This window comes from Chamaea fasciata, unplaced genomic scaffold, assembly GCF_029207755.1.
Source record: "Chamaea fasciata isolate MVZ Bird 193981 ecotype frontalis unplaced genomic scaffold, bChaFas1.0.hap1 SCAF_18, whole genome shotgun sequence".
Taxonomy (NCBI): Eukaryota; Metazoa; Chordata; class Aves; order Passeriformes; family Sylviidae; genus Chamaea; species Chamaea fasciata.
Window position 1 is genome coordinate 10,855,008 of NW_027094103.1, and position 15,657 is coordinate 10,870,664.

Below are 15,657 nucleotides of genomic sequence, written 5' to 3' on the forward strand. Positions count from 1 at the left end.
AGTCATCCAAATCTCTTCTGCCTGGGCATTGGCTGGCTGCACTTCTGGAAATTCACGGTCATAACATGATACCTATTTTTTGAGTTTCCATTAGGAACCGGTTCTGTCAGGCATGATGGCATTTGCAAGAGCTCAGGAGGCAGGAAAATTTGAAAAAGTGTTTATGAGACTGGGTATAAATCACAGCTCTCAGGTTTTTCTCCCTTCTTCAATTAAAAGACTACATTCAGAGCAACTATTTCCCCCATCTACTCTCCCCATCTCCCTCCAGAAATGATGAATCCCACTCCAGCTGTAAACTGGATCCCAGGCGTACTCATATATATTATATATACTAACAGCTACTTATGGGCATAAGGGCTCTTGCGCAGTTACTGTGGAAACGAAGCTATCAAATTTCCTGGCTCTTAAGGATCTAACTTCTCAACCTTAATGTGCATTTACCTTGAATAAATCACTTCTGAGCTCTGCAGCCCAGAAACATCCCTCAGTAGAGTAAGAGTGGGTTCACCTTTAGGGGGCTCCATGTAACTCCACACCAATGTCCCAGGGGCTGCCTCCAACCCACACAATCCACGGGTGGGAGCAGGAGAACGTCCTCCTGCAGGCACAGATGGACTTGCTCCTGCTCGGCTCAGCTCCAAGGGACATCAGCTGCCCCTGGGGAAACCACTGCAGGTACTGCTAGCACCAAAACCTTCAACAGCTGCTCTCACTGCCTGGACAACACCTGGGCTCTGCTTTGTCTCAGCAGAGTTTGAACAACTAAAGGCTGAATTTGGCTCTGCAGGAATGGGCAATCATTTACCAGCTACAGAAACAATGCCCAGTCTGGATGGGGATGCGGCAGCACGGAGCCACACAAGACACGAGGCAGTGTCTTGAGGGGAGTGTCATCACGTCCTGCTAAGGCTCCACAGGGACAACGTGACACTTCAACAAAAATCTCTTCCAGTTCTGGCCCTGACCACACAAGAACCCAAAGACGCTTCAATACAACGGGCAAATTGAGCCCAGATGTAACCTCAGGGACTTCAGCAGAGCTTGTTGTAGGGCTGAGCCTGACCCACCTTGTCTGAGTGTAAGCACAGCTGGGAAGTTCTCCCTGGGTAGCTGTGAGAGGACCCACTGCATCCACGCAGCTTGTCCCAGGGATGCTGATGCTGTCCTTCCTGCAAGAGGCACCTCAGCACCCAGCACAGCATTAAAAACCTTCACAACAGCAGGGAGAGACAGCTGGTGACAGCAGCGGCTTTCAGGGTCTCCGGGGCTGTTGAGCACTGTGTAACTTCCAGTTCACTCCCCAAGCCATTTGCTAAAATTCTCAGCAAACAGCAGGAAAACTGCTCTCGCCTCATTCACGCTTCAGGATCATTATTTTTATGATGATCTTTGGCGTTTTTAAGGAGCCCCTCCCACCTCAGTAACTCAGCGCTTAGCCAAATTACCAGGAGGACAGGAGACTGCTGATCCCTCAATAAAAAAGTGCTTTTGTACTTATAAATCTGGAAAAATACCATTGTCAACCATACAGTCTTCCTATTACACACTGGCTGTGCACACAAACTGATACATTCATAAGCTGAGACACGAAAGGCATCATCAATATACAAGAAAGTGACTGGCTGCAATCCTGTCACCCTCCCCAGCACAGAGGCAGGGCCTCTTCCTGTCACAAGCCAAGCCAAAACAAGACCTGGCTCAGATGGGATGTCAAAACGTCAAACTGTACGTACTTAACCTTTGCACTTCCGAAACAGCAAAGATCCTGTGAAGAGAAATTATTTCAATTCTTTCCTTTTTATCTTCTCAAGCACATAGGAAGGAAAGTTAGTACATTGCTCCCTCAAAAATTTCCCTCATAAAGCAGCTCAGCTTTTTTTTTTTTTTTTTTTCTATCTTTTTTCTTTGCCATCTTCTAGTTCCTTGAAAAAGCCCTCTCTGCCCTGCCTTCCTGCTTGGCAGGTTGTGTTGTTTGGAAAGGATCCTTTTCCCCCCCTTACCCAGTGCTGCCTACATCTCACTCTTCCACCTCTCAGCCTGGTCCCTCGGCTAAGCTTAGCTGGACTTTCTCTGCAGACCTTAATCACTGCTCCGAGATTAGCTGGGTTAGGTGTTGCAGACAGATGCAGAGCCCTTCCTCTCCCACACCCGAAATCCCTGCCAAACTCTGGCTTAGGAGTATCATACCAGATCTTGAAATCAAATTCCAGGGTCTTGCATGATAAACCAGAGCATTCGCTGGGCTTGGCTGTACCTCCTTTACTCATGGCAAGTCTGGGGGGGGTTAATTTCCTGACGATTTGACAGCACTTCACCTATAGAACAGATGTTACTGTATCAGCAATCATTGACAAAAAATCGTGCTTGTTTTGATGGGAAACAGGAGGAGGTCCTCGAAAAGCACTGTCCACCTCAGGAAAAACTTCCCTGTGACTTTGCTGGCATCCTCATGAATCCTCTGATTTTCTCAGCTAGAGCACCCACCCAAAGAGAGCTGGCCTGGGGTTGCTCTGACCCTTGAAGAGCTATGTATTAAGTAAATAAGTTCATACTCTCTGCCCTTTATTGCTTCCTTGTGATAGTTAATGTGCCTTCCCTACACTAGGATATCACTCCTGCTCTGCTCCCCAAGCCACACAGTCACTAGAAATATTCGTGTCTGCCTTCCCTCTGTTTTGCTGGAGGACTCTCTGAAGGAGTGGAGTTGAATAGTGGTATCACAATAGGCTGAAGCTGGAGGTTCAGCTTTCCAGCCCTTACACAGACTCAATGCCCCTCTCTAACTCAGTTGGAAAGCTGCAGCTCAAATTTCAGCCTATGTTAAGTCACTGCTCAGCTCTGCTCCTTCAGCCAAAGAGAGGGAAGCCAGAAGAGACTTTTTCTAAAGCAAAAAACTGTGTGGGGAGAAGGGTGGGGAAAGGAAGCAAAAACACATGGAGATCGTTTTTTCTGCATCACAAGGAGCAATGAAAGGCGCAGGCAACTTTTCAAACATGTCAGAATAGCTTAGTGTGATCTGTAACCAAGAGGAAGTTTGAATAAACAGCTCCAACAACAACCATTAACTTTTTGGGGGGAAGGAGACAAATAAGGCAGCAATGACCTGCATGGAGACCCTGCTACCACCCTTGTGACTTCTGCAGAGGACTGAGGCACTTACATAACTTTGTATCACAGAACCATCGATGTGAACTTCTGACACCAGCACCTCATTAAGGGGAAACAAAGACTTAACACGGGCTTCAACATCAGCACGCTGCTGCCTCACATCACAACCTACACTGTCACATCCCAGTCCGTCCCCCAAACCCAGTGTCAGCTACAGAAGTGCCTGACCCCACACACCATGCTGGCACCTACCCGTCTTCCTAAACACACTCAGATTTGGCTGCAACCCACTTGCATGAGTGCAAGGACAGCAGATACAAACTCAGAAAGGCAAGGAGATGAGGGATGTTTTCCTCACCAGTTTTTAGTCAAAGAGTGTCCCCTCGTAAGCCTGCCAGACTGGAGCTTAAGGAATCAAAACTCTGTTGCTAATTAACACATCATCAAGCCCCACCAGCCAAGGACTTGCCTCCCAAGAGGGGAGCCTGGACCAGCCTGGATGATGAACGAGAACTCAAGCAGCTGAACTGTTTCAAAGGCTGAACTGGCAACTGCAAGGACAAGCAGGTTTGGAAAGGCATGCAGAAAAAAACAAAATATCCAGCACAGTCACATTGTTTTCACTATTTAGCACCCAGACCTGCAGCGTGTTACTGCTGCAGAGCTTTCCCTCCCAGGGAAGCATCCTGTGAAGCCCATGGCTACGAGAGTAGCTCCTCCTCACCCGAAAAGCAGCCGCTTCTCTGGTAAAAACCTCACAACTGCAAACCACTGGAGGGAAATCCATTCTGCCAGCTTAACCCCAATAAACTTTCATGAGTAAATTAAATTGATCTATCGCACTCGGGACATTTACACAAGACCAGCCCTTTCGACTGCAGCATTCTTGCACACCAGGGACAGCAGTTTCATCTGCTTACATGGCCATTATAAACGTTGAGGAGAAAGGTCTGGCATTTGCAGAGATCTGAATTTGGACTGTTCCTCGACACAGCACAATAGGACCAACACATCCACTGCAGCGATACTCACATTTGTTGCAACAGACCTCCCAAACAGACACACCATGCAACATAATTCCTGTCTGCTGGCACCACTCCACGCTGTTCAGCTTTCTCTCCCCCTTCAGCCACAAATGCCCCGGCAGAGGCAACAAGCTCCGCTCTATTATTGGAAGACTCAGTGGAGCACATCCCCCACCAGTCAACTACCTCCCCCTTTCAAATACTCACTCCCTCCCAAGCAAAGTGAGTATTAAAACCCAGCAACTGTCTCCCGTTGGAAGCAGATGGCAGGAATAGCTGGAGAGCTTTCAAACACCCTATACACTCAATACTTCAGTGCAACATGAAAGCCCCGATGAGCAAGTGTGTGCCTGCACACACACCCGTGCTCAGGGACCACAGCAATGGCAGAAAGTGCTCCATTAACTCCTCTAGTGGCTTAAGTGTCTGTCAACACTCGGGACATTCACACAGCCTGAGCACTGGCCAAACTTTGGTGGCTTGTGCAGTCCTTGAGCTCTCCTGAAGCTATAAATTGCAGCAGGCTGGTATTATAAATAAGGAAAGCTGGAGACTGCAAATTGATTAAGACCATTATGTTGTGTCACATCTAACTCATTTCCAGCTGGCTCGAGTAAAAGGAAAAGCCACCAGAAATCCCACACTCTGACGACACAAAGACAAGTGCAATTCCCCACCCTGTCCAGCACTGGGGGACACGTGCAAAGCTTCATAACTCAGTTCCAGCTCACTTACCTCGTCCATTTTTTCTGACGTCGGAGTCTGGTCACCAGGCACCATTTCTTTAGCCTCCAGGGTCTCAATTTTGGAGGTCCTGCTGAGCTGATCAATGGGAGTCATGCTGGCCTCCGATGTCCCCCGGGAATTCTGACTCAGAGAAGCTGTCCCAGGGATGGGCTCGTCGTCATCAGAGTCAGGTAAGGGTGTGGGGCTGATGTCCTCCAAGCCTGTGCTGGAAGGGCGCGAGGAAGGCGTCTGACCCCTGAAACCAGGCTGAGAGTTCGAACCGTACGTTGGGATGGGGGAGAGCTGGGAAGAAGAGGAGGAAATAGGGCTACCTTCCATTCGGATCTCATTATCTGAGTCATGCTCATTAAGAAAGGGTAATTTTGTTCTCTGCTCTTTTAAGAGCATCTCAATCCTTGAGTCTAAACTGTTATGCTGCATCTCAGCCTCCATGGTGGGGGTGCCAGGGGTCTCGCTCCTCTCAGGAGTCTGAGAGAAGGACGCTGTGCTCGGTTCAGGAACAGAGTTTGAGTCGGGCAAGGGTGGAGGCTCCTCTGGTTTCTCCTTCACTGGGACAAAATCGATGCTCGGGGGGGCAGGGCTGCTTTCCACGACCATCTCGGTGGGAGGGGGTGCAGGTCTCCGGTACTCTGTCTCCCTGGAAGTTTGGGGAAATGGCTGCTCGTCGGACTGGGGAAAAACAGCTGGTGCTTGGTAGGGGGAGAAGGCAGATTTATAGCTCGAAGAACTAGAGTGGCTCAGGGGAGGAGTGTGAGAGAACTGAACTGGCTCCTGCTGATGGGATTTGAATGTACTGAACTGATGCTCTGTGCCTCGGAACACCCCCGCCGAGTTGTGCATGTAGTGGTGTCCCGGGCGCCGGTTGTACGCATCCGTAAACTTCGTCTCGTGCCTCCTGGGTTTGTACCCACTGTCCTGCCCAAAATGGTACACGGGCGTTGTCTGTCGGCTGGAGTAGGTGGAATCCTGCGAGAACGGCGTCCCCAAGCGCGGGGTGTGGGGTGTTCCTTGGGACTGGGGGGTGAATTGGCTGTAGGAGTTTGGGGTGTCCTGCCGACAGCTGGAATAGGCTGTGTCGTGGGAAAAGGGCGTGCTGCTGTTTGGGGTAACGGAGGATCCCACGGAAGAAAGGGAACTGTCCTTCAGGCGCTTCAGGGAGTCCGTCAACTGCAACAACAGAAGAGAGAAAAGCAACTAAACACACACTTTTATAAAGATATTTGTCTGATCTGTTTGGTTTTCAGAGGACTAACCAAGAGTTCGTGCTGATTTCCAGGGCAAAAAAATAGGTTACAGCATTCCTGAAAACACAAACCATTATCCATTACTAACAGCCCCCTTTGATTTAAGTCAGGCAAAGAGTAACTTGTCTGCAAGGGCAGGAAGAAGAAAGCAGATACAAGTTTCCCTTGTAAGCTACCCCCAAGAGCATCAGGTGAACAGGAGACTTGCAAACCACTTTCAGCTGGAAGAGTTACAGTTTGTAGCAACTATGTAATGCTTGTCTAAACTGCAAACAGGGAAGAAAATAAGAAAAGTCTGAGATGTGAAAGTGTCGATTTATCTTTTTTTTTTTTGTGATCAAAACATACAAATGAGTGAACTGCCAGGGTGCAGCCAAACCTATGCAGCAGAGCTGGCTCACCACCCTCCCTACCACTCATCTGTAACAAGGGAGAAGGCTACATGTACAAAAAGTACAAAAAGTTCTCAACTGCCAGAAAAACACCATTTCAAAGCTTTTCACAAAGACAGATGCTCAGAATGCTGCTGATTATGGCGTCTGAAACTGAAACCCTACAAACCTACAGAGCAGCCAAGTAATTGCTCTGCAACTCACTTCATAGACACGTTCAGGGGGTTTCTAGGAGCAGCCCTGCTCCAGCTCAGACTCTGCTGAGTCATAAACAGTGCCACACTTATTATCAGCTCCAGAATCAATTTTCCATCATGCAAAGCAGGAGCTCAGTGAGAATCCTCCTGGTAGCAAGAGAGGATGGACTGAGCTCCAGCTGCCCAAAAGCACACCAGCATAGTCAACTGGTGAGACCTCCTAAGCACAGGTAGGCAGAGACGTGTAAAATGACCTGCTTGGAACATGCCAGCACCATCAAACTCAAGCTGAACTCTCACCTGCCTGCTATGTTCACACGTCTCACCCACTCAGTAGTGTGGACTTGCTCTCAGTTTGACCCCCTGGACACCATGACCAGAGAGACATCAGAAAAGTTTCTTCCTCAACTGTCCTAAAACCCAGAGAAAGGAGCAGGAAGCACATGGCTGGTTCTTAACAACATCCACACTGCTGCACCTTTAGTGTAGATGTGCTGTGGAGTGTTTTTCAGTGGGGTTTGTGTATGGCCTGGAGGCAGGGACTGCAGAACTGTCAGATCTTTGCTGCTCTGCATGAGAGGAGGAGCAAATGTCAGGAGTCATTTAGTAAACTACAACACCAAACAAGTCGGTTGGCAGATTCTAGTGTCAAAACCGTGATGCAAACAGTTAAAAGTTACTCACAAAGCAATAATTCTGGTGGTAATTGGGAAAAAAAAATCAATTCAGGACAATAATATAACACATGAACACAATATCTAGAGAAAGAATCTTAAGGATAATTACAGCTGGGATCGCTTTGGGTGATACCATCAATTAAGAATTTTGCTGTTAACCCTGAAAAAAAAGAGTAAGAACAAATCTGCCCATTTTTATTTGAGATGTGGAAGCAGCAGAAATGAGCAGTCAGGGTTTACTCATAGCAGGGCTCCCAGCAAAATCATTACTTGCCTCCCTCCTGCCTTTAAAAGCACCTTGCTGGGAGGTAAGGAAGAACCAACCTCTTCATGATTTTGTTAAAAGGATACCAGGGTTTTGCCTTGGTGCTGTTGGGGTGCTTTGGCGGGAGGAGACATTTCTTTTTTTTCAGATCAATGGGATTTTCGCGTTCAACGTACAGCTATTACCTGTCCTGAGAACACTTGATCACAGAATTAACAAAATCACGGCATTTTAAGAAGTTATGTGAGTAGAGAGAAGTAGAGAAGAGGAAAAAAAAATCTTTTCCAAATCTCTTTCAAATTTGATGTCTTAAAACCAGTTCTTTAAGTCACAATGAGGAGCCAAAGGACATTCAGACAAGCCAAAGAGGCTGATGACTTCACACAAACAGGCTTCCCTTCCCCCTGGCACTCTCATCCCAGTGGGGTTCACAGGGAAGCAGGTAATCGTGCAAACCCACGTAGAGAATTGTGCCCTAAATATCAAGGGACCCCTGGAAGCCCGCAGGAATTCTGTCCATTGCTTTTATTAAAAGCCGATTCCAGCAACTAATTAAGATTCTGGAAAATTGATGCCACTATTGAAGCTCAGACACTTTCCACCTCTTAGCCTTTAAGCAAGGCTGAAGTCCGTGCGCGCTGAGGATTACACACTGCAGACGCCAGGCCAAATGTACCACTGTAAATCACCCCCCTGACTTCAAGGGAATAATCTCATCTCAGGGACAGATCTGATCCAGCCCTAACTGCAGGAATTTCTAATGTTAATAGGGCACGTTCTGTCGGTTCTGGAGGCATTTTTTCACTCAGAAAGACAAAAAGCACTTCCCGTGCAAAGCAAGCACACATCAGCCACATGCTCCACATTCAGAGGTACATTTGCTATGGCAATTACGAGCAAGTTCTATTTAAATGTGAATTAGTAACATCCACTGGAACTACGGCAAGACACACAAAAAGCTAAATTCAAAATGATAAAATGCTAATGTTAACATTTGGGATTTTCTAGGAAGTTTTTCTTTAAAAGAAGCCAAGCACACCTACCTGGAGAGCTTCATTCCCAGTTGGGGACACGTCCTGCTCGGTGCCTACAGGGAGGGTCTGAGGAGTGTAAAGACCATTAACCAGCAGTTCATAGAATCTCATGCGGGTTTCACCTGCACAGACCACAATGCAAGAGCTGATTAAACAGAAATATCACAATCCATGTAAAAATACACATTCTTGACACTCACACGACCCTGCTACGACTCCCAGCCCACTGCATCCATGCAAGAGAGGAGCAGTTATCACCTCGGAGCTCGCAGGGATCATTTTTAAATAATCTGCTGGGCAAGTGAAGTCAGACACTCCCTCCTCCAGCCAAGACAAGGAGGTTTCTAAATCCTTTTTCCTCTTCTCAGCCTCCTTGGCAGCTCTGCTCTTTACCATGCTTTCTGGAGCGCAGCCCTTTCCCTCCTCTCCAAAATGCCAAGCAAATAGCTTGCAGATTTGAGAAGTGAAACTCTCACCCAAGGGAGAAGCCTCTGCCAACACCCAGAGCCACTTCAGAAAGCTCTCCCCACACACCTTGCTCATGAGAACTGCCTGTTACTAATGCAAACACAGTGCATGGGAATGCTGAGGACGAAACCGTTAATGCTGTCTTTCCAAAAAGACACCAATTAATCCTTTTTTTCCCCCCTAGTTTAAGGAGAACTCAGTGGCACCCTTCAAAGAATAAAGCCAGAGAAGCAAACTGTCCCATATAATGTTACTGAGCCTCAGCCTTTTCATTCCTAAAGTCTACAAAGACCCAGTTTCTTAATATTGAATTTTTCATTACTACAAAAACTTAATCCTTCTTATTTTGCAGTCTGTAAGATATCTGTCATAAGCTTCAAAGGCAACAGAATCAGACCCTGAAACTGTCAGAATTTTGCTCTGAAAGATAAAGAATACATAGAAAAATGGACAGACCTGGCACCTGAGCCTAGAAAATTAATTCAAGCAATATCTCCCCCAAACCAGGACTACTTTTATGAGAAAGTCCTGCAGGATCAAGCCACAAACTCCCTGAGAATCACCCTGTTCAATTCAAAAACAAAGCAGCCCTTAGCATAATTCTGTCCTGAAAAAGACTTATTTATCTCGAACAAATGCTATAGATGAAGTTATTTGGGTATCAAATCTCATTTCACAAAGTCCTGAGCCTCATCCTCAACTATGTAAACTGTTTAAGTTCAACCAAAGTCATGACAAAATAGATCTCTTCACTGCAAGAGTCTCAAGATAAGCTTGAAATATTAACCACCCACACGTGACACTACAACACCAGGGATATGGAAGTGTCAGGCTTAGTTTCATTTGCCCTTAAAAAAATATATATAAAGTAATTGTTACATAGTTCTTCCTGGATCCCAAACGTAACACAGGAAAAGTTACAGTTTCAAAGAGGTTTATGAATGCGAAATGACGCCTAGCTACTGCTCTAAGACACATAATTACTACTTGTGTCCAGTCTGTAGATGAATAAACTGAGCCAGAAAAGTTTCTTTAAACAACCCTGCCTCAGATGAGGAGACTGGATTTATCAGTTCCAGATTCCCAGGCCTATGCTCACACCAGACAGACAAAAGTAACACTTTCACTCCTAAAATTTATTTTGCTACACAGTGAAAACAAAGTTTTTAACTAACCTTTCATTGTCTTGCACAACAGAATACTAGAAAGAGGTGAAAATGATACATATATATTTTAAGTATGTCCTAACCTGCTAATGCTATTTCAGGAATACCATTTTTACTTGCTTCTGACAGATTATAGCACACTGACAGTCCTACTCTTTTAGAATGAAAGAGAAGCAACTGTGTGAAAAAAAAAAAATACACCAGGAGCATAAAGCTGGCAAACAAAACAGCAAAGCAATTTGAAACTAACTTCAGCGTTTTCTCCCAGGAAACAGAAGCATAAACCCACCGCTCATTTCCCTGATGTGCTACAAACTTTCTGGAACAGCTGCCTGGTCAAGACTTGCAGCTTAGTTTATAAACGGAGGAGAACAAGGAGGAAGGCAGCATAATCAGCTTGTTTAAAATGATTGTCATAAAGACATCCATCACTAACAAACCAGCGTTAGCTTATATTATTAAATCTGCAAATGGTTAATTTGTCCTTAAATGTGATTTTTACCTTCAAAGTTCAAAGCAAGCAAAGGAGCCTGTCTGTAAAAATTATTGACACTAGAATTTCAAAGTATACACATGTAAGGTCAAGCCTAGCTCCCAACAGAAAATATTATACTGCTACTGTGATTTTTCTTCTAACAGTGGTCAGTAATGTCAATAAACATCCTATTCTACTCTATCACATGTGGCACACCAACTGCTGTGTTGGTTGCGCACTCAACTGTTGAAACCTTTAAACACCGAACAAAAATATCAGCGTTTTTAAGAAAATGGTGTTAGCCATGTCTTTTTCCCAAGAAAGAGCAAAGCAAGCCAGTTTTAAACTAGAAACGCCACCTTTGGAATGCAGAAATACAATCAGCAACTGATCCACACTTTAGAAAAAATCGTAGACATTTTCTAAAATTCAGGCAGATTTTAGCAAAGCAGTTTCACTAGCATGCTTGGAGGAGAGAGAACAGACCAAGTGCAATGCCTTCACACTTGCAGAAACTTTATTGGGCTTCTGAGGGCTGGGGAGTGGGGCTGGGAGCTGGCTCCTGCAGCACAGGGAGCTGCTGTCGCTTTAAGAGCCAGTCTCACACTTACACACTCGGACACACTGACAAGTGCTGCGTGTGCACTCTGCTGTGCCAGCCCCCAGCCCGCTCTAAGTATCAATGAAATGCCAGGCACGCAGGGGACAGCACCCAGCCCTGCTGCTGTCACCGGCATCCACGCATTTGGGTCCCAGGAACCACCGGGACTTGCCCAAAAACCCCAAGTTTGCAAAACGCAGGTGCCACCGGGTCCAGCAGCCATGGCAGGTGGCTGAGAAGCACCAGCCTAGGGCAGGGAGATGGGGGACATGAGAGGGCAGCGAGCAGGGACAGGGATGGGCAGGGGAGAGGCAGGGGACAGGCAGGATGGCAGCATTTTGCAAATTACAGGGCTGTCTCTTAGCAACAGACAACACATTTGGCTCCACGTGACTCGCCCAGGCCCCAGACACCAGACCCGCAGCCGGCTCCCTTCGTATTTTTAATCACCAAGTCCCTGCCCTCTGCAACAGCCTCTGTGGTGGGAGCGGGACAGGAAGCGGCTCAGCAAACCCCAAACGCATGAGCCCCAAACGTGCCCCCTCACCTTTTGTATCCAGCTCCACGTGGATGATGTTGCCCATGACAGAGGTGTTGTGAAGGTGCTGCACAGCCTCCCGGGCACCCTTGACAGTGGCAAAGATGACTTTGGCAATGCCCAGGTGCTTCTTGTTCTTGGGGTTGTAGAGGATCTCCACCTCTTCCACTTCGCCGTATTTCTTGCACATGTCGGCCAAAAAGTTTTCACGGATGTTGTCGTTCAGCTTGGCAAAAGTGACCTGCTTGGGAGGCACTGGCCCCACGTAAAATTCATCAATCTGGAAACGGGCACAAGGTGGGGAACGATAAAAACAACCGGCATTGTAAATGAGTGTGTGGGGGAGGGCCTAAGGATGGCACGGGAGGGAGGGGGTTAAAGCATCCTGCAAACTTCGGGGGGAAATAAAAACCTCTAAGGCTCCGGGTGAACCTCAGAGCTGAGCAGAGGCTCTGCCGCTGTAGCCATTCATTGGAACCGGCTCCTTTCTGGGCTACAAAGATGCATTTTGAGCAGGACTGTCAGCGGAGAGCTCCTCCTCACTGCCCCCCGCCACAGAAGCCCCAGCTCCAAAACCTTCAAGTGATCTCGTTAGACAGATGCATTGATTTCTTGTTATCCTCATAAAAGAGGATTATTGTTAAACAGTTTGCTAAATAAGAATGTTAATAGGAATATGACTGTCATTTAAACGGCCCATTAAACTATTTGGAACTCAGGCTTCACTCCCAGATAAACAAGTTTCCAAAGCTAAAGCCAAAAGTCAGGGCAGTACCTTGAATTTGGGGACAGACAGCTCCAGCTCCTTAGTTTTGGTCCATATTCGCCCTATTCTGGGATCCCTGACACAATCCACAGGAGCGATCCCCGAGTTCTGGGAGAAGGAGGAGGAGGAAGAGGAGGAGAGAAAACATAGAAACAGCAATAACAAGACTTGAAATTTAAGACAAAAATAAAAGAAAAAACAAACCCCAAGGAAGCACGGGCTGTCTCAAGGGAAGGGGAAGGCGCACACATACACACACGTGTCAAATTGCAATACTGCTGGGAAATGCACACAGATTGGAAACACAGAAAAAAGCTGCAGGTTTGTGCTCCTGACAGTTGAATACACAGTGTCAGGTGGCTGTAACTTCGGTGGCTGTGCCTGTCCCCCCCCCCACCCAGACCCCTCTCCCACACACAAGCGGCAAGGATTACCACGACCCGGAGGGACCCCCAGCCCCAAAAACGCCGGTAAGACGGAGGCTGGGGGGGGGAGATACGACACAATGGGGGAAACCCGGGAGCCCCCCACTCACAGGCATGCTGAAATGTTGCCCATCGTAACGGTAGAGTTTGTGCTGTCCTTTTTTCAGAGCCGGGTCAATAATCAACTTGTAACTTCTCCAATGGTGATTTCTTTTCTCGACAGAAGTGCTGGCTTGCGTGCTGTTCTCCATTCCGTTGATCCAACCTGAACGCGGGGAGGGGGGGGGGGGGGGAGGGAGAAGAGAGAAAGGGGGAAGGGGAAAAGAAAAAAAACACACGAAAAACCGTAAAGTTAAAAAAAATATTCAACAAAGACCTCTTCGTTTCGGTGTGTTGCCTTTTTTTTTTTTTTGCCTTTTTTTTTTTACCTTTTTTTTTTTTTTTTTTTTTTTTTTAACGAGCCGCCCGCTCTACACACCCAGGCAGGGAGGAAATCCACGGCGAAGCGAGCCCCAAAATGGGGGAATTGCTAACCGGGTCCCCCCCTCCACCCCAACCAGACAAGAGGCAGAAAGGGAGGAGGAGGAAAAAAAAAAAAAAAAGAAGAAGAAGAAGAAGAAAAGACCCAGTCTCACTTGAACTCTGCTTTTTGCCATGATCTTCAGGGTGCTTGGCTTTTTCCCCCGCCTTGGTCTCTCGGAAAGACATCGCGCTGGGCGGCCGATCGTCTCCGGGCGGCGAAAGGCGAGCTCCCGTCTCACATGGGGCCGGTTACCGGCGCGGGCTGCCCGCCAGGCTCCTGCCTCCCGTTTTCGCGAGCCACCACATATTGTGTGTGCTCGCTGCTGGCGGCGGCCGGGATCCCACAATACACCGCTGCGAGCGCCGCGAACGCCTAACCGCGCTCCGCCGCCTGCACATTCACGGCGGCCGCGCCGCGCAGCCCCCGGCCCGCGGCCGCCCGCCGCCGCCCCGCCGCCGCCGAGCGCCGCCGCATGGGCCGCCGCCGGGACGCGCGGGTTTTTTTTCCCTCCCCGCCGCGGGGTTAACGGCATGCGGGGGGGCGAGTGGAATCTGCCCGCTGCATTTACCTTAGCGCAAACTGTTTCTAAACAAGATGGACCTATAGGTGGGACGAGGGGGGGTTTTTTGCCTTTTTTTTTTTTTTCTTTTCTCTCTTAATCTTTTTTTTAGGGAAAGACTTCGGCGAGCCCGAGCGACCGCGGGGGCGGGTGGAGCGCGGACCTGCCGCGCTGCTGCGGCGGAGAGCGCGGGGGGGGGAACTGGTAGAGGGGGTGGCGACACACGCAGAGGAGGGGGTGATGGAGGATGGGGGAAGCAGCTTTGCTTATTAAAGGTCCGGAGCCCTCGTCAGCCAATCAGCGGGGAGGTTCCATTTTGTTTTCGGTATTAAAGGCGGGCGGCGCGGTGCCCCCGGCGCTCGGCGGGCGCGGGGCCGGGCGGAGCGCGGCGGGCGCATGGCGCGGCCGTCCCGGGGCGCGGGGCCGCGGCGGCCCCGGGAGCGGCCGCGCCATTGGCTGGGGCGGCGGCAGCGCGGAGGGCGCAGCCAATGGGAGCGCGGCTTCCATGGGGCCTGAGTTATTAGGCGGCGGGGTAAAAGCACCGCGCGGCAGAAGCCAAGGAGAGGCCGCGGGACCCGCAGCCATTTTTCTGCAGTGGAGCGAAATGGCCAACTGGGCTTTTCCTTTGTTCCATAAAGGGGGATCCGCCATGTGAATCCACACCACGCGGGGTGGTGGGAGCCTCTAGCACGGTGCCAGACGACTCACTGAAGAAGGAGGATTTAAATATATATATATATATACCTCAAACCCTTAACCAAAAAAAAAAAAAAAGAGTAATGCGGATTTTTTTTTTCTCCCTTATGATTCGGGATCCATCTTTGTCTTGTGTAACTAGGTCATGGCACACCCTATGTCAGCAGTTAACAATTTCGAATGCCAACAAAAAAAGAGTAAATACATTCTTTTTATATTTTTTTGTTGTTTTGGGAGTTTTTAAGCTTTAAGCAGCTCTGATGACTGAACAATAAATTTGAGAGACTCCTCTCCTGTATTAAACACTTGATTCCTGGCCATTTTTATTAACTCCTTTCGTGCTTAAAAGGTAATGTTTTAAATATAGGTATAGGAATAGTGAATTCTGGCAAAAAAATAAGGCAATTTTAGTATTATAAGCTTTTTCTCTTTCTTTCCTCTTACATTGTAAGTACCCAATCCATTCTGTCCTTGCTAAGTGTAGTTTTCATGTTAATGTTACTGAAGTGCTCCTTATTGCTAAGCCTTCATTTGCATGTCTTATGTTTTTGTCTGTTTAAACCAATTTATGCTTTTTGAAATATTTTACTTATAAAGCGAACTATTTGGCTAAGATATGCTTAAAAGTTGTTAAGAACCAGTAAATGTTAACTAGGTGTTTTCACACTGACATGTGCAGTCTAAAACTATTGAGGAGAATATTTTTAGTGTCTGCGTGCTCTGTGGAAAAACACTGAACGTCCTTTTT

The 15,657-nt window shown here is 47.8% G+C and overlaps 1 protein-coding gene across 2 annotated transcripts in view; it reads right to left on the reverse strand.

Moving 5' to 3' along the window:
- The window catches only part of SETD1B (SET domain containing 1B, histone lysine methyltransferase), a 47,770-nt gene extending 33,172 nt beyond the window's left edge, over positions 1–14,598 (reverse strand). Inside the window, exons 1-6 of one of the 2 annotated variants that reach the window (XM_066200103.1) lie at positions 13,767–14,591; positions 13,242–13,396; positions 12,716–12,814; positions 11,950–12,220; positions 8,702–8,814; positions 4,872–6,050 (exon numbers count right to left, since the gene is read on the reverse strand). In XM_066200103.1, coding sequence (XP_066056200.1) covers positions 4,872–6,050; positions 8,702–8,814; positions 11,950–12,220; positions 12,716–12,814; positions 13,242–13,396; positions 13,767–13,839 — 1,890 coding nt within the window. In that variant the 5' untranslated portion in view covers positions 13,840–14,591. Of the gene's footprint in view, positions 1–4,871; positions 6,051–8,701; positions 8,815–11,949; positions 12,221–12,715; positions 12,815–13,241; positions 13,397–13,766 lie in introns of both variants that reach the window. The other variant, XM_066200102.1, reaches the window with a different exon arrangement.
- Positions 14,599–15,657: the final 1,059 nt, after the last annotated feature.